General features: G+C 51.5%; 7 protein-coding genes across 7 annotated transcripts; 3 read left to right on the top strand and 4 right to left on the bottom strand.

Annotated features, from left to right (window-relative positions):
• Window positions 1-1,176: 1,176 nt before the first annotated feature.
• On the top strand, window positions 1,177-2,003 carry An12g01130 (hypothetical protein; the record flags this gene model as incomplete). Its single annotated transcript, XM_059750670.1, has 3 exons — window positions 1,177-1,335; window positions 1,428-1,681; window positions 1,817-2,003. The coding sequence occupies 3 exons, from the start codon at window positions 1,177-1,179 to the stop codon at window positions 2,001-2,003; spliced, it is 600 nt and encodes a 199-aa protein (XP_059601784.1).
• Window positions 2,004-2,257: 254 nt separating this feature from the next.
• On the bottom strand, window positions 2,258-2,524 carry An12g01120 (uncharacterized protein; the record flags this gene model as incomplete). The annotated part of the gene is made up of 1 exon (XM_059750669.1): window positions 2,258-2,524. The coding sequence occupies one exon, from the start codon at window positions 2,522-2,524 to the stop codon at window positions 2,258-2,260; it is 267 nt and encodes an 88-aa protein (XP_059601783.1).
• A 305-nt stretch (window positions 2,525-2,829) lies between these two features.
• Window positions 2,830-4,094, bottom strand: An12g01110 (uncharacterized protein; the record flags this gene model as incomplete). The annotated part of the gene is made up of 2 exons (XM_001395163.3): window positions 2,830-3,867; window positions 3,933-4,094. 2 exons carry the CDS (start codon window positions 4,092-4,094, stop codon window positions 2,830-2,832), a joined length of 1,200 nt encoding a protein of 399 aa, XP_001395200.1.
• Window positions 4,095-4,367: 273 nt separating this feature from the next.
• An12g01100 (hypothetical protein) lies at window positions 4,368-8,013 on the bottom strand (the record flags this gene model as incomplete). The annotated part of the gene is made up of 5 exons (XM_001395162.3): window positions 4,368-4,441; window positions 4,503-4,849; window positions 4,904-4,955; window positions 5,014-5,211; window positions 5,259-8,013. The coding sequence occupies 5 exons, from the start codon at window positions 8,011-8,013 to the stop codon at window positions 4,368-4,370; spliced, it is 3,426 nt and encodes a 1,141-aa protein (XP_001395199.1).
• A 3,026-nt stretch (window positions 8,014-11,039) lies between these two features.
• Window positions 11,040-12,945, bottom strand: An12g01090 (hypothetical protein; the record flags this gene model as incomplete). Its single annotated transcript, XM_059750668.1, has 8 exons — window positions 11,040-11,122; window positions 11,158-11,195; window positions 11,580-11,722; window positions 11,924-12,033; window positions 12,234-12,352; window positions 12,604-12,741; window positions 12,817-12,845; window positions 12,922-12,945. 8 exons carry the CDS (start codon window positions 12,943-12,945, stop codon window positions 11,040-11,042), a joined length of 684 nt encoding a protein of 227 aa, XP_059601782.1.
• Window positions 12,946-14,738: 1,793 nt separating this feature from the next.
• On the top strand, window positions 14,739-18,262 carry An12g01080 (uncharacterized protein; the record flags this gene model as incomplete). The annotated part of the gene is made up of 2 exons (XM_059750667.1): window positions 14,739-15,319; window positions 15,397-18,262. 2 exons carry the CDS (start codon window positions 14,739-14,741, stop codon window positions 18,260-18,262), a joined length of 3,447 nt encoding a protein of 1,148 aa, XP_059601781.1.
• Window positions 18,263-19,759: 1,497 nt separating this feature from the next.
• On the top strand, window positions 19,760-21,469 carry An12g01070 (uncharacterized protein; the record flags this gene model as incomplete). The annotated part of the gene is made up of 2 exons (XM_001395159.1): window positions 19,760-20,749; window positions 20,816-21,469. 2 exons carry the CDS (start codon window positions 19,760-19,762, stop codon window positions 21,467-21,469), a joined length of 1,644 nt encoding a protein of 547 aa, XP_001395196.1.
• Window positions 21,470-22,588: the final 1,119 nt, after the last annotated feature.

The raw sequence follows: 22,588 nt of genomic DNA, 5'->3' as shown, positions 1-22,588 counted from the left end.
ACAATCCCCAAAGCGGTACAAGTAGCAGCAGATTCCATTCCTAAGACCATATCAAGGAATATTGCCGCTCACTCTCAGCCAATACCCATAACCACAACATCCCGTCGACAATCCTTCCACTGAAGGTACGGGTCATATACCCTGAATCAATGCGCTTCTCCACGAAACAATTCCAGTCAATCTACCCGCATATCCTTAATATAGAAAACGCCACAGACGACTCTCCCGAGAAGCTGGACGGCGACAGTGCGATCTGCATTGCAGGCGCCTCCCATCCCCATCCCCATCCAAGTACAGGCGTACTGACCCTCTGATAGTAATAGACGGAATGAGGCTGAGCAAGTCCCTCTCCCCACTGCAATAAAACCCCATAATACTCTCCGCGCCAATCATCCACACGCCAGACGTCTCAGGTTCAATTAAGCTCTCGTGGGTCGTTGGCCAGGAACGTTCCCGCTATGGCATCTCCAAGCGCCGGTGTGGAGTAGACCCATCCCTGTGCAGCCCTAGCTTTTCTTACCGCGCACTTACTTGAGCTCATCTTTTTGATAGCTAGCTATGAAGTAAGCGCTCGCTTCACCTTCTCCAAATAAAGCTCTCCAAACAAGTCTGGACAAGACTCTACCGTCCCGTCGGCGCTTCATCACGCAATGAGAGCTCAGCAATCAAGATCCAGATGGATCATCGTCGGTCGGATCTAGAACACGGCACGGGTGTAGCTAAATTTGTCTGGGTCTGGAACTTGAGCTCGTGTGCTGTAGATTCTCGTCTAGCTTTATGGTCTGAATAGGTGCTTGGGAGAGGAATATTTAAAGAGGTTTGTTCTTGTCCTCAAATTGCTTTGTCTACACTCAAGCCAAACAGCGAAAACTCACGGCCTCTCTCAGTCTTCTTTGCTATTGTCTTTATACATTCCTTTCAATTGGATTGTTGTGCTACTACACTCCTTTGTATCACTGTTTGATCTCAATTGTCGTGTTTGCATACATATTAATCACGGCCATTTGGCTAGCGGTCCTTTTCGTGTGATTGGAATACTGCACAACACTCCCTTCTGTTTACAGCTTATTCTCTCGCGAAGTATACGGCATCGAGCCATTTATCCTATGATACACTCATCTATTCGCCATAGCAGATACAGCTACCATCAACAAAAAGAAATCGAAAGAGAAGAAGATGGCACCCCACGGACTCCTCGGCGCAACCTTCGTCTGCGCGCGTATCATCCAGCTCTGCTCACTTGTCGCTATCATCGGGCTAACAGCCAACTTCATCGCCGAGATCGTCTCCAACGGCGCCACGCCCCCAGCAATCTTCATTGGAACTATCACAGTGGTATGTCTTCACCCTCCTTCACTAGGCACCTACACAACACCACCCTTCTAACCAAACCATGACACCTAGACTAGCATCGCAGTGATATACAGCTTCATCACAACCATCCTCTTCCTCGACAACATCCTACACTTCCTAATCTCAGCCATCCTCGACACTCTCCTCCTCATCGCCGTGATCGTGGTGTCAGTCATCATCGGAAAGCCGCTATCCTATCTGCAATGCAACAAGCTAAGCAGCGACGGTTCAAGCGGATCATCGGCGTATACGTTCGCGACGCATCTGAGCAGTTATTTGGAGGATCTGAGTGGCGGGACAGTCAATTACACAGCTTGGATTGGGGCGAGTAAGTCAGTGTGTTTGGAGGCGAAGTCGATTTGGGGGTTGTGTATTGCTATGTGGTGAGTGGAATTACCTCCGGAGGGGATCCGTAGATCGAGCTAACGATGGTGTGTGCGCAGTATCATGTTCTTCTTCTCAGGCGTTTGCGGGCTCGTGCTCTGGAGACAGAAGAAGGCGGCGGGTGTGGAGAAGTTGGATGGGTAGATGATGCGCGATATGCTGATGTTGATGATGCTGAAGACGACGAAGACGATGGCGCTAATAATGCTGCTGACGGTGATGATAATACTGATGCTTTCAATCCCCCAACCCCTCTTCTCCCCTAATGCATTCCCTCCCACTCTGTCCATTTCATTCCTTCTCTTTCCTATGTTGCCTTCCATTCATTCTCCATTCAAATATATCCAAGCAACCCCACCCTAATACTCCAGACTTCCCCCGATCCAGCGCATGTACCTTTTCTATTTCACACTATTATGTACCTATACCAACCATAATCAGCCAAAAACAACAAACCCACTAAACAACCCAGCCCCTCTCTCTCTCCATTCTTTACACACATACCATATAGAAAGTAAAATCACCCGGAACTAACCGGCGGAATAACCGCAACTTCATCCCCGGGATGAATCATCACCTGAATATCAGCCTCTACATCAACATACTCATCCCCCAGACTAACCCCACAGCTGGTCAACACCTTCTCCTTTATCCCCGGGTACATGGACTCGAGGGTATCGAAGAGCTGAGGGAGCGGTAAGGGGGCGGGGAGTCGTTCGGTTTGTTTGCCTGTGTAGGTGGAGGCGGAGGCGAAGTAGTGGATTTGGAATGTTGTGCTTGTAGACATTATTTGGGGACGGATGTTGTTGAGTTATAATATCAGGAGAAGGGGGGGTGGATGTATTTATTTGTTATGTTGGTTGGTTGGTTGGCTTGGTTGAGGGGGATTGGGGAGGGGAGAAAGATAGAGAGAAAACAAAGCCGCCGTGCGGGGTCTGCTGATAAGGACATGGATAAGAGTGGCGGCGGGGTTGTCCAGTTGGTACGGAGTAGGTTTTCAACTTTATTACTACAGAGATCAAGAGACCATCTTATTACTAAAATCATGTGAAGTACCAAGTTACTGTCTTTGTATATCGTTTAGTTCTGTCATTATTTACCCTCGACTAATTCCTTGAACGCGTTCACCAGATCCTGCCGGAGATCCTCCCAGTTCTCCAACCCAACACTGATGCGCAGCAACCGGCGATCCACTGTCGCATCCGACATTGTCCGCCACTCAATCAACGTTTCCACTCCTCCAAGACTGGTGGCATGCTGGAAGAAGGCCAGCTTGCTCGGGAGTTTCCGAGCAAAATCCTCCGTCTTCATGGTGATCGAGAATACCGGTCCGAACCCATTAGGCATCTGCTTCAACAGCCAAGACTCATCTTCCTTCTGCAAGCTGGCGTGGAACACCTGTTCGAGGGCGCGCTGAACCACAGCTTCGTCACTTCCCGGAGCCGGGCTGGGCGCACGCAGTGCATCGTTCAGCCAGGATACAAGACTGGTTGCGTTCTGGCTCTGGCGCTGCACTCGGACTTCCAGAGTCCGCAAGCTGCGAACGCCTAACCAACTCTCCATGTTCCCCATAACACTGCCCAAGAAGACCCGGTCCTCTAACAGTTGTTTCGCCCAATCCTCACGCTGTGTGGCAAGGACTCCGCATAGAACGTCACTGTGTCCGCCAAAATACTTGGACCCCGAGTGCATCACCAAGTCGGCGCCCCACTCGAAAGGGTCTTGAAGGAAGGGCGGAGCAAATGTACCATCAACGATGAGGTACGCGCCGCGAGAATGAGCCTTTTGGGCATACGCTTCGATATTGAAGGCGGTTCCCTCGGGATTGACCGGCGTTTCCAAGTGGATCACGTCGCCAGCCTCCAGCTGCTCGGCCGGGCAATCCAAATCTAGCTTCTGAAGCCCAGTCAGGCGACTGAACAAAGAGATCACGCCATGGCATCCGTGGTAGCCGTTTCCAATGGCAATCCGGCGAGGTTTAAGCAGGACGAGCGCCGCGTGCAAAGCCGACAGTCCCGAGGAGTAGCTAATGGCCTGTCCGTTGAGGAGTGAAGACAAGATAGCTTCAAACCGAGTATAATTAGGGGCGGTCAGCCGAGAATAGACGTGGGCTGTGTTGTTCTTCTGATCCTAAACACGGGGGCACGATTAGCACCGAGCTCGGAGTGCATTCGGTCGGGGAGCGAAAGACATACCCCACTGCGGTCGGCCCAGGGCACTAAATCATCGGGGTTGTCAGAGTAGCGGAAAGTAGTGGCTACGTGAATTGGCGGAGCTACATCCGTGACGACATTCAGGGCATCGTCGACATGTAGAGCGCGCGTGGAGGCGCCCATTTCTCGATTAGCGGGAGCCATGGCGATGATGTGAAAGAATGGGAAGAAGAAACATCAGGCCGCGCGGACGCAACCGGGTATGCCGGGCATTCGGAGATTTGCTGTCGTGACTCAGGAAGAGTGGGGAAGGGGAGCCGAAGAGGGGGTGAGAGCTGCTCCGCACCGGATACCCGGCACGTGACGCGTGGGCCGACTAGTGGGTTAGGTGAAAATGGTTGGATGAATGGATGGATGAGTGCTCAAGAAAGAAGATGGATAGTGAATAATCGGTGGCAGTCGGATTCAGCTTCAAGCTTAACGACGCAGAGAGCTCATCCTCGACGGCTCACGGACTGACCCGGGCACAGCCGCATGGAAATTCGTCCGATCTAGGAAGTATCAGCATCGACACCAGCGCATACACATGAGCCAGGGATTCACTCGGCATACCTGCTTCAGAGTCAAAGGCAATCGAAATATCGTCGTGCTCCATTGGATAATCCGGAGAGTCCAGCGAGACAAAGTCCGATGCCGGGTCATCTTCAGTCTTCGGCAGAGCAAATTTGGCATCCACAATCCGAACCCCAAACTTGCCAGCTTTCCCGAAGCTCTCCAAGGTGTCGGTGCCTTTCAGAACAAAGTTCATACACTTCCCATGATGGAAGTCACTGAAGAAGGCTACCAGCTGCACTATCCTATCGCGCCGGATCACTTGGATGCGAGCCAGGCTGGATTCCCACTTCTTGGTGATCGGGACAACCATCCGGCGTCGTGAGATGGCGAACGAGGAAGCCACACTATATGGCCAAGATCAGTTATGAACCCTCTCAACAAGAATCAACCATGCATACCTGTCAAAGAGCACCTGGTAGCCCGTCACAGCTCGTTCGAACATATGAAGATCTGAGACGTATATCAGTACATACTCTTCATGCTCAGTGTAAAGAGCAGTGGATATTACCTTGTACAGATGCGAAGTCGAATCGGCGGATCATCGGTTTAGCCATGGCGGTTTGTAAGAAGGCCGATATCTTATCCGGCATCTCTGGAAGGACTAGATTTTCAGCGACGGATACAGTCCAGTCTTTTTGCCCAGGTCGGTACAGACTGAGCCCCGTCCGGTTGTTGACATCGAGCCCCAGCTTCAGTTCACCGGGCCCTACAATTTTGTCAGTGGGGTTCTCAACAGTCTTCTGAGAAACATACCGAGATTGATCCGATCCGTAACAGACCCCCATTCGGTTGCGATGAAAGCACGCAGGTTCTCTGATAGCACCGTTGGACCGTACCCATGCTCAACATGTGTATGTTCCCGGTCAATGATCGAGACTGTACCGGCGGGGAATTGGAGGTGTTCCTTTGCTGGCTGCCCAGTGTTACGGTCGGCAGGCTGTTGGACAGTGTATGCACGGATAGGGATCTCAGGTGATTTAACCTCGTTTGCCTTAGGCTGGATACCCAGAAGCAAGGAATGCATGGTTGTGCGATCTTCTGATTCATAGAACGTCATCACCATAGAACGGGTTCTCCCTTCCTCCTTGACCTTGAGTAGAAGGGCTGGCGCTCCATCCTCGCCTCGGAGCAGACCGAAAACAACAGGTGTACCGAACCCAATGGTGTGACGCACGCTGCTAAGCGTTTTGACTTTTGGGCTCGTGAGCACCGCAAGGCGGAACCCTTGATGCAGTATTCTATTCCCAGTACCCTCAGTCAGAGTTATGGTCTTTTCGAACAACCGAAGCCGACACCGCTCGATAGGATCAGCGGGGAAGGCTTTCGGTGTCCCAGGGTCCATATACTGGAATGACTTTAGAGTGTTTTCAAAAATTACTGTTTCGCCCGACTCAGCCTGCAGACTTGCTTCGGTCTTGCGGGTGTACTGGACAATGTTCCAGATATTCTTGAAATCATCCTCTTGAAACGCGACCTCCAAAACGAACCCACGTGGCAGCTTCACCCTGATCGAATGTGACCGGACTAGCCAGTCCACGCTGTCCCAGGTAGGGCCCTTTTTCCTGTCCGACTGGATCATAACGTTGACAAGTTCATTCTGACTGGTTATGGCGGCGAAGACATACCAGTCGGCACGATCACGTATAATGGACAATGCGCACGGCATAGACAGTTTCGGCATGTCGTCTTCATTCGAGCTGACAAGAACATTAACAAACATGGTCCCATAGCTAAAATAGCGGCTGGTATCACTGAGTGGCATTGTTTGTACAAAGGAAGGGGCCTTTCCTGCCGTGTCCGCCAGCAGTGAGCTTGTTGCTGTACCTGAGAGGACCGCCGCCACGTCCAGAGCGAAGGATGGATATCGCATCCAAACACTGGTGTCAACTGGTATGGCGGAATCGCCTTGCGATGCAATAGCCACGAGGATGTTGTTTCGTTTGATAGACATGGCTAATGAGCGAGAATGGTTCATGATCGCCTGGTGTAGGCTAAGGAGATCGGCCAATTGTGCGTTCCCGGTCGTGTTGGCTACTGCAATCACAGCATCGATACTCCTTGCGCCATAGCGGGTCACCTCATCATGTTGAGGGACAACGTGTTCATTGATCCATAGGGCCTTAGCAAGATCCACGATGGCTTGCTTCGCGCTTTCTGTAGAGCTGAGAAGGGGTGATCGTGTGCCAGAGCTGGAGGGTCGTGAGCGTGCATAAACTTCGAGCCTTTTCTTCCCCCGCAGAAACCACCACACCTCAGCTCTCACCCATTCGGACAGAGAGGTGTCCTGTATGGGCCTGGCATCTTCTGCGGAGGCTTGGATCAAGCTTTTAAACTGCGCCATGTACGCTTTCAGATCAGTGAAGGCGGTGTCGCCCAGTTGATTAGCAACAGACCGCAACGTAAACTTTGGCGGCTGGGGGTTCCGGGAAGTATCGCGGTTATCCCTACTAGCTGGACGAGGTGGCCCGTCAGGTTGGTCCGCAATCTTGGGTATGATCTGCCGTTTTGGAGGTGAAAGGCTTTGGGCACTTCCTCCGGGAGAGAGTATAGAAGGAAGGACGGGGGTTTCAGGACTGCGATCGACTGGGCTGCGATCGATGTGAGGAGGGATTTGGGGTTCCCGAAACGGATTCTCTGGTGGGCTGGGTTCTGTCTCGGACAGGGGAGGCGTCTCATAGGTTGAACTGGGGCTGTCAGGAACAGCCTCCGCCGGACTTTGCACCCCTGCTTCATCTGCAGGGGAGGGTGGATCTGGCAGTCGGTGCTGCAAAGCACGTCCCTCCTCAGCTTGCATCTTGTCCCGTATACGTTGGGCAAACGAGTGGGACTCGGGCGAAGCACGGAATGATAAGCGCGACCCTCTTTCTCCCAAATTCAATGTCATGAGGAAATCAGCGTCCTGAGGGTTTTGTAGCAACAGCGGCTTCCAGTCCTCTATGCGTGTCCCCTTCTGCGCATCTCTCTGCTGTGGCGCCGGGGCATTCAAATCACCAAACGAAGTGTCCAGACGAAGTTGAGGAAGCTTTGGCTGGCGGTCACCCAAATCATCGACCATATTGGGACCATGGCTATTCTGGTTATTGCGACACAGAGAGATCTCAATTGTCGGCCTGTCAGTCTCATCACCCCCTTCTCCGATCAATTCGGGAGTATGGGCACTGAACTTGACTGTCAACCCCTTCCGGCGACTCTTAAAGGGTGGTTTTGTGAAGTCCGCGGGCGGGGGAGCATCATGAAGAGCAGGGTTCAATGAGGGCGCATTGAGGACATCGTGGGCCGACGGCCATTTTTGGCTGGCGTCCAATCGCGGAGGCGTAGTCTGGCTGGCTCCGTAGGATACAGATTTGGAGCGCGTAGGTGCGAGGAAAGCCTCTATCTGCTGATCTGTAGAGCCCTTGACCCGCTTGTCCTTTGAGAACAATTTCTCTCTCCAATGCGGCTTTTTGGCCGGGGCTGGCTTCTGCTCGTTCGCGATGAAGGCAAAGGGATCTTCAGTAGATGTAGACATATCGATGAAGTTCAAAGTAGGTACGATTCCGAAACACGATACGTCCTGCTATTGAGCATCGCAGGAAATTCAGGATGGGTTGATGAAGTATATGCGGTTCCCGTCCGTCTGTATTCCCCGCTGATCTCGCAGGTGCTTGTGCGCAGGTGGAGGATCGGCAAAGGCAGGACTATTGTTGACAGTTCTGTAAGGGTAGATACGGCGCGTGAACGAATACACCTTATCGTGAGTTGACTAAGTAATGGTAGTCGTCAAGACAAGATAGCAGCTCGGATTCCGAAGTAGGAAGGGAGGAAGTGGCAGCTGGTGGGACAAGTGACTCGCTCGAACTTCTTGGTGTTCGCACACACAAGGCTCAATATGCGAAAGGGACGCGCGGCGTTGAAAGGGAACAAGCTAGCGGATAACAAACACCAGAAGTGGGTGTGTGCAGCGCAATTACCCAACTGAACGGGGCCGGTTGTATGACACTGCTAGCAGGACTGGCGCGATTACCTGCGCTGTCTGGTGGGACTCGGAGACGAGCGATCTACCAAGACCAATTAAATTACCTTCAGGAAACGGCGCTGCAACAAAGGGGGAAGCTATCTGAACTTGGAAACTTCAGGGGTTAGATAGAGGGGCATAAGGCAGTAGCCAGACTAACCAATGAACTCAAAGGTAGAGTGGTAGGTATATCTGTAAACGCCAGCGCGAGTGGGTTCGGCGCTTCCCAGCTTTTCAAGGCGATGGGTGGTAATAGTAGGGAACTATAGCTCAGCCCGCCCTGTTGTGTACTCCGCAGAAGGGACGGGAGGTGTGGATTGTAGCAAGGGAGAGACGGGGTAAGAGACCAAAGCTGTTCCAGCAGCTATTTGCGAGATATGGGAGGGGAGAGCAATGCTCCAGCCACGGACAGAACAGTCAGAGAAGAGGGAAGGAAAGAGGGGGGAAAAGAGAAAGAGAGAGAGAGAGAGAGAGAGAAGGAAAAAAAGAAGAAGATCACAAACAATCAGGAACATGTGGACGAGTGATGGTACGACCCCGTGCTATTAAACCTCTCTCCGACCGAGGGACGGGTACCTCAGGCAGGCTAGGGAGAGGAGGATCTCCGCAGTGGTGTTCCACTGGTTGCGATTCTTCAATCCACCTCATCAATCCTTGGGGCTACAATCAGGAAATCCCGGCCAACGTGGTCGGTACCCGCCCTTTGGGAGTTTGTACGGGTTCTTGGGTTCTAGACTGTCGAATAAACATTGACAATGGATGCTTGATTCTTCTTTTTTTTTCTATTTTTCTTTTTTTTCTCCATTCTCTCTCTCCCACTCTCTTTCTGTGTGTGTGTCTTACTCTTGGTGCTTACGAATGCCACAGTGATGGGGGCGGATGGTTACTACTACGTACGTACTACTATACTATACTATACTAGTACTCATTCCTCCCAAGGAGTAAATAAATCAGCCAGCCAGTAGTACTGTACTGTATTTGAGACGAAGCAGCGAACCATTGACTGGTCGATCACGTGGGGGACAATGGAATCGGGGCATAAAGCAGGAAAGGAATGGCAGGTCAACAGCTATCGTTAAAACTGCAGGGGCCACAACTGGGTCCTCAATAATATTTGGGAAATACTGGCAACATTCTTGTGCACCGCCTCTCCGGTCGGCTATTTTCCATTGCAAGCCATCCGGGTAAGAGAATGCTCGATCCCAGCCGAGGGCTGTTTTTAGTAGCCAGGAAGATACTCCGTTGATATTGGCGGTAAACCCATCCATGAGACTGTACTGCTATTATTAACTGCCCAGGGAGCACTACCTAAACCGCAGGTTGAAACTGACGTGGACTTGGAGATGAATCAAAGCGAATAGAAACACAACCCCCTGTTATCAGAGAAACCGATCAATCTGGTGTGGCATGTGTGATTGGAGCCCACTCCCCCAGTGCGTTCCGTTGGCTGGCCCCGACCCTCAGCTTGAAACGACCCTAGTCCCCCTCGGGACTGGCCCCGCGCGCCCCTAGTCCGTTTGGAGTGAGGCTGCTGATTGCTCGGTGGGCCGCTGACGAGCCCCCGGCGAACCTTGCACGGTTGGTCTGCTTGGGGGAAAGTTTTGGGAAAAAGCCGGATAGTAGTAAGTAGTAAGTAGTAGATACGTAGATGCCTCCCGCTGCTAGGGGGTGGTGGTGGTAGTGGTTGAGAAAGAAGGATTTCACCACGGCCATTGCTGAAGTCGATAGCCCATAAGAAGGTTGATCGATGCTAGAAATAATAATGTACACTTATTTCCCGACATCTGCTGAACTGATATTCTCAACCTTGCAGCTGGCGGTGGCAAAACTGAAACTCTAGCTAGAGGCTTCGAACGATCTCGTTCATCAGTTACACATAAGACGGAGCTTTTCTCTTCTGACTATCTACCTCCCTACCCTACATGGATAGCCACTGTACTTCTTGCCTGCATGTAGATAACAGGGGCGGGATGCCCATAGGACCCCAACAAGTATACGATCAGCTCGCCGGACATGCAGGACTGCCAAGAAATTCAAATGCCGCACATATAATCATCATCTGTTCGGTATGAAATTCGTGCCAGCATACATTTCATAGTTAGTACACATTGATGGTCGCCATATAGATATGTCGGCAAGACAACAACAACAACAACAACTACTACTACTACCAGTACGACGCGCCTTCAAAGCTACACAGTTCATTAACAGAGTCACGGAATCGAAATCGTTACTACTGCCTAAAGACCTGGAGATTGAGGACCCTCATCTAAGGGGGGAATTTAATGATCTCATTTCCGGTCAATCATTTCCCGTCTTCGCTACGGCGCACCGTCGCGCTATCCCCCAGTCCCTGAGAGTCCCTCGGTCGATCAAAGCAAAGCCAATTATTTGAGCAATCCTTTGCCGCTCATGCACATCAACGAATGAGCTTCATGGTAGGGACTGATGTTCAGGGCGGCAACTACCCAGCCGTCGCAGATTATGGGTCAACACCAGCCACTAGTTAACTAATGAACCTATTTACTTGGAACAACATCCTACAACGATGAAAGCTTGACAGCACTATTTTCCGCGCCCCCATCAACTTCTTGGCGTTCGCTTCTGTCTAAGTGCTCCGCACCTACTATATAGTAATACTACGGCGTACTAACGTACTACTACTAAGCGATTTACCAGATATCACCATATTATTACTACTATTGATCCACATAGTATACTAACAGAAATATGATAGCACTCCGTAGGGATAACGTTCAGACATGAACGGTTTTTACATTTGCCGGAGTGGCATCATCAACCATTGAATTTATCGATCACCTCAAGTCTCCACATTTAAGTGTCTTTGACGCATCGAATATGTCTCCGAACAATATAACTATAATTTAAATCATAACTGCGAACCAAAATAGCAGCACAACTTGAGTTGGTGAACCTGTAAAGTGTCATCTTGTCCCTTCATATTCCCCTTGTCGCATAATACAACAGCACCACCCTTTGGTGTCACTACTCATAGAGGACAGCAATATATTAATGTGAGGTTATAAAGTTCGCCCAAGCGCCTTGATGTAGATACGTACTCAGATCGAGTAGTTGTGCTGGGCTGGGGCCCAAGCCTCGGCTTTCCGTTTTCATCGATGCCGGCCAACACCTCGCATGCATGTATGTAGCCGTGCATGGCGACCGGTCGTACAACATCACGGACTGCCAGGGAATTACTTACCTACTTACTTATTTGGTTATTACTAGTCGAGATTGGGGAGATCCATCGACCTTATCAGCCAATCACCATCCGGAGAATGTGACGCTTTGTACTGTCTTGTTATAAAATAAGGTAGCAGGCTAAAATCTTCCAATGCAACCTTACTAGACACTACTACTGTAGCACACAGTCGTGGATATAGATAGGGAAGCATCTGAGTACAATACTAGGTATAATTGTTGCACCCCTCGGATTGGTCAGGAACTTTTCCACAATCCCGGAGCTTGATCTTTCACGCTTATCGCAGCTCAAATTGCTAACCGGATAATAGTCTGGCAGTTAGACAGCATACGTCTTCTCATGACTGAGTAAGTCACTTAATTCTTTCAAGCACATGGATCTTTGAAGGGGGCGATAATATAGATAGTACGGAGTGGGATATCTACCCCCACTCGCATGCCAACTTCTGCTCCCTTTTTTGCGATCCTTCCCTCTGAGAGGCATGACTATGGTGACGCGCTCCCTCACGTACTTACTTCGCGCCACACTTGCTTTCTACTTAAAAGTGGTTCAGCTAGGATCGCTAACTTCAAATTCGGCGTGTTAATAGGATTCTTGCTAACACTCTCCACTGGCAATACTTGTGCTAAGCTTTGGCGAAACGTGTCAACTCTTCAGCACCGGGGGCAGTCTACCGCGGTTAGGCAACTACATTATTATTTTTCTGGCCTCTTCCCGCCCCTTAACAGGCCACTATGCCTTTGAGGAAGGGAATAAACGAACAGATCTCTGGACAGAGCAGAGCAATATCACTGTCTTGCTAGCCATTGAATAATCCTTCGGTGGCACAGCCCCGGAAGATGCAAGGACTGGTCACAGGGATCAACCGTCAAATAGCTTACCCAATGATTTGAGATCCATAGCCACCCGTACGTCGAGAATAATCGCTGAGAGTTGGGAGAGGACTTGACGGTGGATCTCTTCTGACTCTGCCGACTAATAATGGCAGCTTGCTGGGTTCCTTCTCTAGCTTTATTTTGCTAATTGGTATTAAGCTATCTTTTCCGGATGACAGTTACTTCTCCCAATTTATAACTACTACCTATACTACTTACTACCCGTTATCTGTCTGAAGTGAGACTTGCTAAATAGGCAGTAGAGCTAGCTAACTAACAAAAGAACCTTTATTACCGACTCATCTCGATGAATAGCTAACTAACTAGTGCAATTAGCAGTGGCGACATTGTGCACTAGACTGGGACATGGCTGAATCCCGACGCCCGGATACCCACCTGTCATCATGTATATCGGTTGTATAGGGCTACATTGTTCGACTGTCTCGGGTTTTCAGTGTCTTGGCTCATTGGCAACCCACACAGTCGAAAGGTCTAGAAACTAAAGTCTCAGTGAGACCCAAGGAAACTGAGGTCCTGTGACCTGGCAGACGAAACCAGAAAAGAAATTATTCAATTGCTGTGGTCAGATCCTACTGAAGATCGAATTCATCAATATGTTCAGTATGGGAGGGGAAGCAGTCTGAGGGTCGTATTGGCATTGAATCGGCAGTGACAAGTAAGGGATCTTAGCCTTTTCCGGCCTTCTTCCTTGGCTTTGACGATAAGTGAGTGAGTGAGTGAGTGGTATGTTACACGGCGATGGGCCATCAGTCAGGAAAGTGCCGACACAGCTCCCCAGCTCCCCAGGTCTGTTTCCGGATTCGACCTTTTGTCCGCCCGTCATATTCCACCGCCAAATCATTTGGTTTTTCATCATGGGGCTGCTGCCATCTCATCAGTCCTGGTAGATAGCACTTTACTTGTTCAGTAGCTAGGTTGATTTGAGCCCACGGTGTGATGCAAGACAAGGAAGCGCAAGATAGGGCGGTATTAGCAAATGTGAAATGAACGACACATAATAATAGCTGTCAAGTAATTCGTGGACCATGATACTTGGAGTAATTTTAGTGACCGAGAGGTGAGACAACCTTCAGCATGAGCCTCTTTGAGGTTAGCAGCTCGTAGATACTCCGTAGCTCGTTGCTACTGTACGTTACTAGCAATTAGCCAACTAGCAAGTAGATGATACTCACTAACAAGAAAGACGAGACTTGCTACTACTCCGGCCGGGCAGATCAAAGTTCTGTGTGCGGATAATCATGGGTGGGTTGCCTTTCGGCTGACTTTGGGGGACTTGGTTCCTCAGGATTAGCGTTGCCAAGTTTAGAAGCTCACTCACTGCCACCCACCACTAGAACCAACTAGCAGTGCTACCGCCCCAAACTGAATCCGTCGCTCCCCGGCTGCCAGAGAGCAAAGAGAACAAACATGACGGCGCAGGCAGTCAGTCAGCCAGCAAGCAAGCAAAGCCCACCCCCCCGTTAATGGTGGATGCATCGATGGGCCTTTTCGCTCAGCCCGAGTTGGGGGGCCTCGCATACCAATCATGCCAACTTTTTTTTTTTCTTTCTTTTTTCTTTTACTATCTTTATTTTTTCTAACCCTTTTTCCTTCTTCCCTTTTGCCTTGTCGCAGATTCACAAGCGTGGTGCTATTCTTTTTTTCCTTGCACAAAGTCTAAACTGCCCATCGTATCGGGCTTCCCACTCGTTCTCTCTCCACTAACCAACTGCTGCTGACTTCCCGTGTTTACTGCCTCACCTTCCGAGCCTGGGTATTCCCCTCCCCGCCAACCCCCGAAGTGATGGTGCGCATCCCCTACATCACCAACCTGGGGGAGATCGAGGAGTAATCCACTCCTGTTCTCGGATAGCCCATCATTCACAAGCCACCCTGCCATTTCCCTTAATCCAGCTTGCCCTTCCCTCGCCGGACTCGCCCGTTTTTATCCTACCTGCCGTCCGTTCATTCGTTGGAACTCGACTGGGAAACGTCACTCGCTATACTGGGAGCCTGGTCAGGTACCTGAGGTCCTGGGGTTATTGGCATTCTCCGATACCGCTTGGACAACGTGGATTGACTCATTTACGGGGGGACTGACCTCCCCGAGGAGGTCATCCCGTTCGCTGTCGATGGCCGAAATGTCTGTACGTTGCGACGCGAGATGGCACCATGATGCGGGTTCAGCTGTTGCCCCTAGAAGACAGGGTATCCAAGGTCTTGGGCCCGCGCAGGATCAGCAAACGACGCGGCGATGGCGATGGCGCAGAGATCGATCGTGGGTCCGTGGTGTTAGCTTGATGTTGGTTGTGCTGTTGATATCTTGGATACCTCCTGCCTCTGCGGTATTGCTGGACTTCGAGAACTGTCTGGATGCCGCCGTGATTCAATCAGATCCACGACAGCTGCAGTTCGTCCCGTTCGACGTGTCCGTTGTCTTCAACCAGCACGACTCCCTTCATCCTCTGAACATATCGGTGTATGGAAACGTCTCGGGAACTGCGAACGGGGAGTCTTATCCATCGCCGGATGACCCCCAGTGGTCCAACCCGAATGACACTGTCGGAAAGATCGTGGATTTGGATACCGCCAACAACAAATACTCAACCCTTCTGTCGTCAATCGACGTTCTGAGCTTTTCTCCTTACCATGAACCGACAAGATTTTGCGACTCGGTCTTCCAGGGGTCTTGCCCCCTGGGCCCCGTTTTCTACGTCAACTCGTGAGGCGCTCCCCTTTTGTTCGACGCTGTTTCACTCTGGTCTTGCGCACTGGCTAACAAATACCCTCACTGTATAGGTCGGACTTGTCCGCTTTGCGTGCCTTTTCGATTGAACACGATATGCTTTCCTCATACTACTTTTCGACCTTGTCGTCAAGGCTCGTGATCAAGTCTGGCGACGCTGCTGCCACGCAGCTCGGTTGTATATCCGTCGCAATCACCCCGGATCTTGGGTCGTCTCTGAAAAGCACCTTGTCTTACATCCCCCTCGTTATTCTTGTCCTGGTCGGAATTGCCACGGTAACGGCAGCAATTTATAGCCCATGGGGCACCACGGACCCCTTCCACTGGACCAGTAATTACGGTCGTGACGAAGATGTGCTCCGTTTAGTTACGCCTGGGTTTGGAGACTGTCTACAGTACATCCAGTTTGCAGTGTTGACCGGCTCCTTGACCCTTAACTACCCTGGCTTCTATCAGCCTGTGATCAGCCGGGTTGCTTGGTCCGTACTCATGTTCAATCAGAGTTTCCTGGACCCTGGAAACGAGCAAAACCCCGTCAAGGATGGTGTCTATGCCGTCAATGCTACCTACGGATTGGACAGAATGGATCAGTATGTCGGCATGCCTGCAGCGCGTGACATTTGGCCGGGGATGATGGTTTGGCTACTAGTCATCTTAGTCGCCGTCACACTATTTATTCAGGTGGTTTTCGGATTGCGTTCGATCTCTCGTAAGATCGCTAATAACCCGGAGGAGGACCTTCGATCTAAGAACATGCCTTTCACTGTTGGGAACATTGTCCGGGTCGTCTTCAATTTCCTACTGCTCCCCGTTATATCGATATCCTTCTTCCAGTTGGTTATTGCCAGCGAATCCCCGGCATATTCTGTCGCACTCGCAGTGGTGGTCATAGTGATACTGGCCGCCTTTTCCCTGTGGACAGTGCGGCTCATTGCGACTACTCGACCCAAGTCTTACCTTTTCGACGATCTTTCGACCGTACTTCTCTACGGCCCGCTTTACAACACTTTCTGTGACGATGCAGCTGCCTTCGCTTTGGTACCAATATTTTTGACGTTCATTCGTGGTATTGCAATTGGGGCGCTACAGCCCTCCGGCATTGCTCAGATCGTGCTACTGGCCATCTGCGAGGTCGTGTCGATCTTGACCCTGATAGCCTTCAAACCGTTCCCGTCGCCAACCTCGATGAATCTCTACCATGCGTGCTTCTCCATCGTTCGATTCCTGACGATCTTGCTCAGCGTCGTTTTTGTTCCTTCCTTGCGCATCTCACAGGCCGCTCGAGGATGGATCGGCTATATTATTCTGTTCCTTCATGCGCTTGTAATGGTCTTCGGCTTCTTTTTGAACGCTTTGCAGACCCTTATCGAAGTTATTGCACGACTCGCAGGTGCGGGAGGTTACGAAGGAGGTGTTACTCGCGGTGGACTGGTTAAGGTTTTCGGTATGCGGCAACTATCACGGCGTGTGCCCAGACAAAGCGTTGCCACTCGTCAAAGCATGGGATCAGAAGCTGCCATGCTAGCGCACACCGATGACAGATTGTCATCCCAGTTCGACGGGTCGAGACCTCGCAGCCTTTCCGGAAGCTCAGCCATGCTTTTGAACCGTGCTGGTGCAAGTGAAGGGCGGGCTAGCGCAATCTTTGACTCAGGAAGCGCGCACGGTGGAAACCACAGTCGGGCAAACAGTAGCGGTTTCTTTACGCCCTCAACGCCTGGTGGCTTTGCTGCCGGGTACCATACCCCAGGAAGTAACTCCCCGAAGAGCGGTCCCGTCTTTGCGATGCATCCGCATGACCCATACTATCGACCGCCGCGACCTCGCAAGAAGCTCATGGATATGGGGGCTGCCGGAGAGAAGGGTAGAGCATCGCGGCACACACACAGATCTTCAAGTTATGGAGAGATCGATGATGATATTATCGAAGGGCCGTCGGTCTCTGGGAGGGGCACGCCTACTCCCGCGTACATTCCGGCACCAAAAGATGACCTTGACCTTGATGATCCCCGGCAGTCACGTAAGGACTACGCGGTCCGTGAAGTCGACTTCTACTACCGAGTACGGGGACCGCCATTATCTCAGTCTGGCACTCGCAAGTTGAAGACTGGTCCAGCTGATCCCACGGGACCGGTTTCTTCTGCCACCGGCTTCTTCCGTAGTCTGTTCCGTGGGAAAACCAAGGAGAAAGGAAAAGGCTTTGAGGTCGTACGCAGCAGCAGGGCACCACCGCCTGGTCTCTTCCCTGAAAGTGAAGAATTCCATGACCAACATGAACCCTACCGAGACGAACCTGACGAGCAGGCTGCCACCGAGCAGAACCGTGAGGCCTCGGAGAACAATGCTCAGTACAGCGACTCAGATGGTGAAGGAAACGAGCGGTCTACGGAGACGCAGACTGTTCTGCCCAAGGTAGAAACGGGCGGCGACATTGAGCTTCCGAGTCGCGCGGGTTCTCAGCATAGCTCCCAGTCGCCTTCTCGACCGGGTGCCGGACGCCAGGGCTCTGTACGTTCTTTGGCTCCGGAAGAGCCGGATTTGACGCAGAACCCCCTCTCTGTGGTGACGGATATGGCCGCCGTTCAAGCAATCGAACCCAGTCAAGGAGCAGAACCATCTGTTCACAATCCTGGTCAACTCCATCCCTCAGCCTCAGTCACCAGTCGGTTACCGTTCAGTGCTAGTAGTTCGGCCTCCCGAGATCGCAATTTTTCCATTGCCTCCACGACCGCATCTACCACTTCAAGTCGTCGGGTGAATGATGGAAGTAATCGTGTTGAGCGTCCATCTAGTATGGGTTACGTTGCACAGTACCGCACTCAGGATAATATTCACGAAGCCAGTCCAGACGAGCCATCGTTTGCGGGCAGTGCCGCCGAACTGGTGGATGAAGCGCATCACCACGACGAGGCACACTGAAGGCGGCCTTGTCAGTCTCATCGTATCAGCGAAACTATTTCCCAGATGGCAATGCTGTGGAGATGACGAATTTCTTTTCCCAATTGTGTCGTCAACAAAAGGATTATGTGCAAGGAGTTTGTGATATATGGGTTTGGATTTCCGTTAAATAAGCAACCGGATCCTGCAGCATTCTGCTGGCCAGCGTGTGTCTTTTTATTTTTATTTTTTCTTTTTCTCCTCCTCGTTATCATTCTTGTATCCATCTTTGTCTCATATCCACCTCTTCTGTCTAAACCTCTCCTGCTCTTGCATCGTGGCCCCAGTTACCGCAGCCACGGTTTCGACCCCCGTTTCCCCTTGCAACCCGGCCAATCAGGCATGGGTACGGCCTTTTGTGTTCTGCAATCCCAGCGTCGCATATTGTATAGGTTGGCGGTTTCTTTTCGTGTATGGACTGTTAGGAAATAATCTCATTTAACTATAGTGAACGGAGATTGGAGGATAGGCGTTTACAATGGTGCTGATAATGCTACATAGCAACTCTGCTAGTGAAATATTTACACCCATACCAAGCGGATAGAGCGATTGTAGCCCATTGTCACATACTAAGTACGAAGCTGAAAGATAAGTGTGAGTCATGTGAACTCATCGAGCACCGGCCTATCTCTGAAGAGAGGACATCGATCCCCCGGTGGCCTGACTTTCAGAGCTGGCAGATCCACCAGATCAGTGGTCCGTATGCATTGTGTGCCGAGATTCTCCGAGACTTGACCAGAAACACTGATAGTAATTCCCCCCGACGGAACTGGCTAGTCTGGACATCCGTAATTGGAGTCATTGGTGTGAGCCTCGTGGTTGACGATAAAAGAGGCACACACACACAGACAAAGAGCAGCAGAAGCTCACCTTCCGGACCCCCATTTTGCCCCGCGGCCAATCCTCGGCTTGTTGAACGTCAGCCAGCGGTAAAGCGCCTGATCATCACGCCCTCACACATACTCTTGCGGCTCGAAGTCTCTTGTCCTCATCGCAGCCGCGTTGGTCATCCCTTTCCTGACCAAATTATCGTCAGCAGGGAGGAACTGGTGCTGGTGTTTTCGGGGCGCGTGCTTCTCCTTCCAACGCCCGAGTCACGAGACCCCCTCCTGGCCGAAGATTTGCCTTCGACGCCCAAAAGTCCGAACGGTCGATTGATTCCTTTTGCTTTTTTTTTTCACCTTTGCATCCACTGTCTATCTGTTTTATGCTCTCTCCAATTCTCCTCCCTCCTCCTTTTCTTCTTTCCAGGAAGACTGCACCCTAGCATCGGTCCTCCCCCGTCATCCACGCCTGCTACACGCTACCCGGAAACGCGGTTCTGCCTTAATCCCTCCCCCAATCCTGGCCTCGTCGCGCCACTCAGTCAATGACGGTCCGTCGTCCAAACGGCGGAGATTAGTCTCCTCTGCAGCGTTCGGCAGACAGTCAGCATCTTCATCATCGACCTTCTCTACGCCTGCTCCTTTCCCTCAGTTCATGTCGTCCCTGTCGAGTCCGGCGTCTTCCAGATCTGCCTCATCTACCACTGCCGCCGCCGCCGCTTTCGCCGCCCCACCGCCTTCTGCTGGTCTCAGGCCTCATGCGAGCTCGGAGCATTTACGGACAAGTGAGGCCGGTCCTGCACTAGATAGACGCACTGAGAGACGGCGATCCACTCTCAGCGGGTCGGATCGTAAGCGACGGATAGTCAGTCTGGAGGCGGATGCGTGGTCGAGGCGTGCAGTTCCCGAACCGTTGACGGAAGCCGGGCCGAGCAGCAGTCGAGCAGCAGCGATGGATAGCAGGTCTATCCCCCGGTTTTCCGCCTTCCAGGCACAGACGCCTCAGGATCCTCCTTCGTCCTATGCCAATCCTATCGATCTAACATCACCGCCGCCACCGCAGTCCCGGCCGCAGGGTACATCCGGCTCAACCGATAACTATCGACGGGGATCGGGGTCACGTACGGGTACTGGTGATTACGTGGAGTATACACGGCCGCAATGGCAGCCTGATGCGGAGGTGACGAAATGTCCCATCTGCGGGACAACTTTCAGCTTTTGGTACAGGAAGCATCACTGCCGTAAATGTGGCCGAGTCGTGTGTGCGTCATGTTCCCCCCACCGGATTACCATTCCCCGACAGTTCATTGTGCGCGACCCCAATCGTTCTTATGCCTCCTCCTCTTTGATCCCCCCGCGCGCGGCTCCGATTGTTGATTTGGAAGGTGACGACGCCGCCATGTCCCCAACTGCCCTCAATCCTGCCCTGGGAGGCGGGGAGGAGGTGCGGCTGTGTAACCCCTGCGTCCCAGATCCCAACCCAGAACCGCCTCGTGGGTTTGCGACTGTTCGGAGCCGCGGGGAAGCAGAATCGCGCTCAGGCATAGGGCAGGGGGGCTACGCTACTTCCTTCAATCCATCTGGACATCGATCTTATCATTCCATGTCATCGCCCGCTAATCAGCATCCGCATAGTGGAGGCCTGGTGAGTCTCAATTTATGCCTTCTCGGAATGATCTTTTTCCCAACTTACTAACAAAATTACCTGCAGTCAGGTACGTTTCCTTCACGGCCCGGACGACGGACCGTAGGCTCAAGCGATTATACGACATTTGGTGGATTGGGCGGCGCCTTTGCTCCACGGCTGCAGGAACGGCCCAGGCCCATTGACTACGGATCACTGTCTAGTTCCCGCTTCCATCCTGTCTCAATGGGTTCTGGTGCGTCCTCTCGACCAGTCCCGTATCCAGCGGGAGGAAGTGCCAGTTCATTACCCGTATCTTCGACAGCCCGATCTTCGTCCCTCGGGGTAGCGCCGTGGCGTCGGCCTCACGTTGAAGAGCGCGATCTCTGTCCGATTTGTGACCAAGAGCTTCCACCTTTGGGTAACAACGGGGACGAGGCTGGTCGGGAGGCACATATCCGCGACTGTATTGAAAGTCATGGTCGACAGGGTCGTTCGTCTCCGCAGAGCGGCAGCCCAGCGGCGTCCTCACCCGTTCCAGTTCGTCTGGTCGTATTCAAGGCGACGGAGAAGGATTGTGTGGGACAGGACGGAGGGCTACAGGAGTGTACCATCTGCATGGAGGAGTACGAGGTTGGCCAGTCGCTGGTGCGGCTGGAGTGTCTCTGCAAATTCCACAAGCGATGCATCGTTGAATGGTTTGAGCGGAAGAAGGAGTGCCCGGTGCATAAAGTCTCCTGAATGAGCCTGATGTCTTGTTGTTATTTCTTCGTTTCATAGCGAGCCTTGTTTGTACTGTGCAGGTTTTGTTGCGGCTGGATTTCCGCCTTCGTCTTGTCAGCCCGATGGTGGCTTTGTTTTTGGTGAGGCAAATGTTCTTTCCGGGCACCATTTTGCTGAGCCGGCGTCCTGGCCCTGTTTCCCCTCCCTTTTTTTTTTTTTTTTTTTTTTTTTTTTTTTTTTTTTTTTTTTTTTTTTTTTTGGTGCAGCTGATGAGCAGCCGGGGGTGCTTATGCTTGCTTGAAGAGAGTTATGAGTGTCTCTCTGTTTGGTGTTCTTTATCTCCCCCTCATGCTTTATACAACCGTTCGGCGTGTGAGTGCAATTATTGTTGGCCATTTAGTTAGAGCGACTACTGTTTCCACAGGACATTGGACATTTACGAATGCTACACCTTTTACATACTCATTGATCCGATAAGTGAGGGATGGTAATGGATAGAAAAGGGGAATTGGGATGGCATTTGGTGCACACGTAAGCAGCGATAGGAATAGCAGCCTGAGTGAGTGTCCATCTCAAGACTAGAAAATCATAGGAAATCCGTCAAAGAAGAAAATCCGATCTCCATGACTGCTACCAGCAATAAAAATGGACGATGTTTATGGTATGTTTATATAGTTATATCTGAAGTCTGGCGGCAAATTGGGCTCAGTCGCAGTCACCAGAAATCGCAGGCGACAGAAGCCGCCCCTCCACTTGAGGCTCCTTCGCTCGACTTTCGCGTCTCCGCGTTTCTCTCTTCTCTTTTTCTTCTTTGCCATCTCTTTCTTCTCGCACAAAGTGTCGCATCAAACCCGACAGCGGAGCTCCGTTTCCATCAAACGTGGTTTTAGATATCTAATGCATCTTATCCAGCATCTCCTGGAGGCTCCTTATTAAGGCTTAAACACCCCCCCGCCGCCTGAGGCCTCCACGTCGGCTGTCGGTCACCGACCGTCCGGTTCTCCGACCTTCGCCCAACTGCAGCCTCCAAGCGAGTCTGGTGTCTTGCTTTCCACCCCCTCATCTTCTTGTTCTCTCAAATTAAAATGTAAGCTTGATGTTCATTTCGGTCTCCTTACTATCCCTTCTAGGAATAAC

Source organism: Aspergillus niger (genome assembly GCF_000002855.4).
Source record: "Aspergillus niger supercontig An12".
NCBI classification, from domain to species: domain Eukaryota; kingdom Fungi; phylum Ascomycota; class Eurotiomycetes; order Eurotiales; family Aspergillaceae; genus Aspergillus; species Aspergillus niger.
The sequence above is the reverse complement of the archived record's forward strand: the minus strand, read 5'-3'. Positions and strand labels throughout refer to the sequence as shown.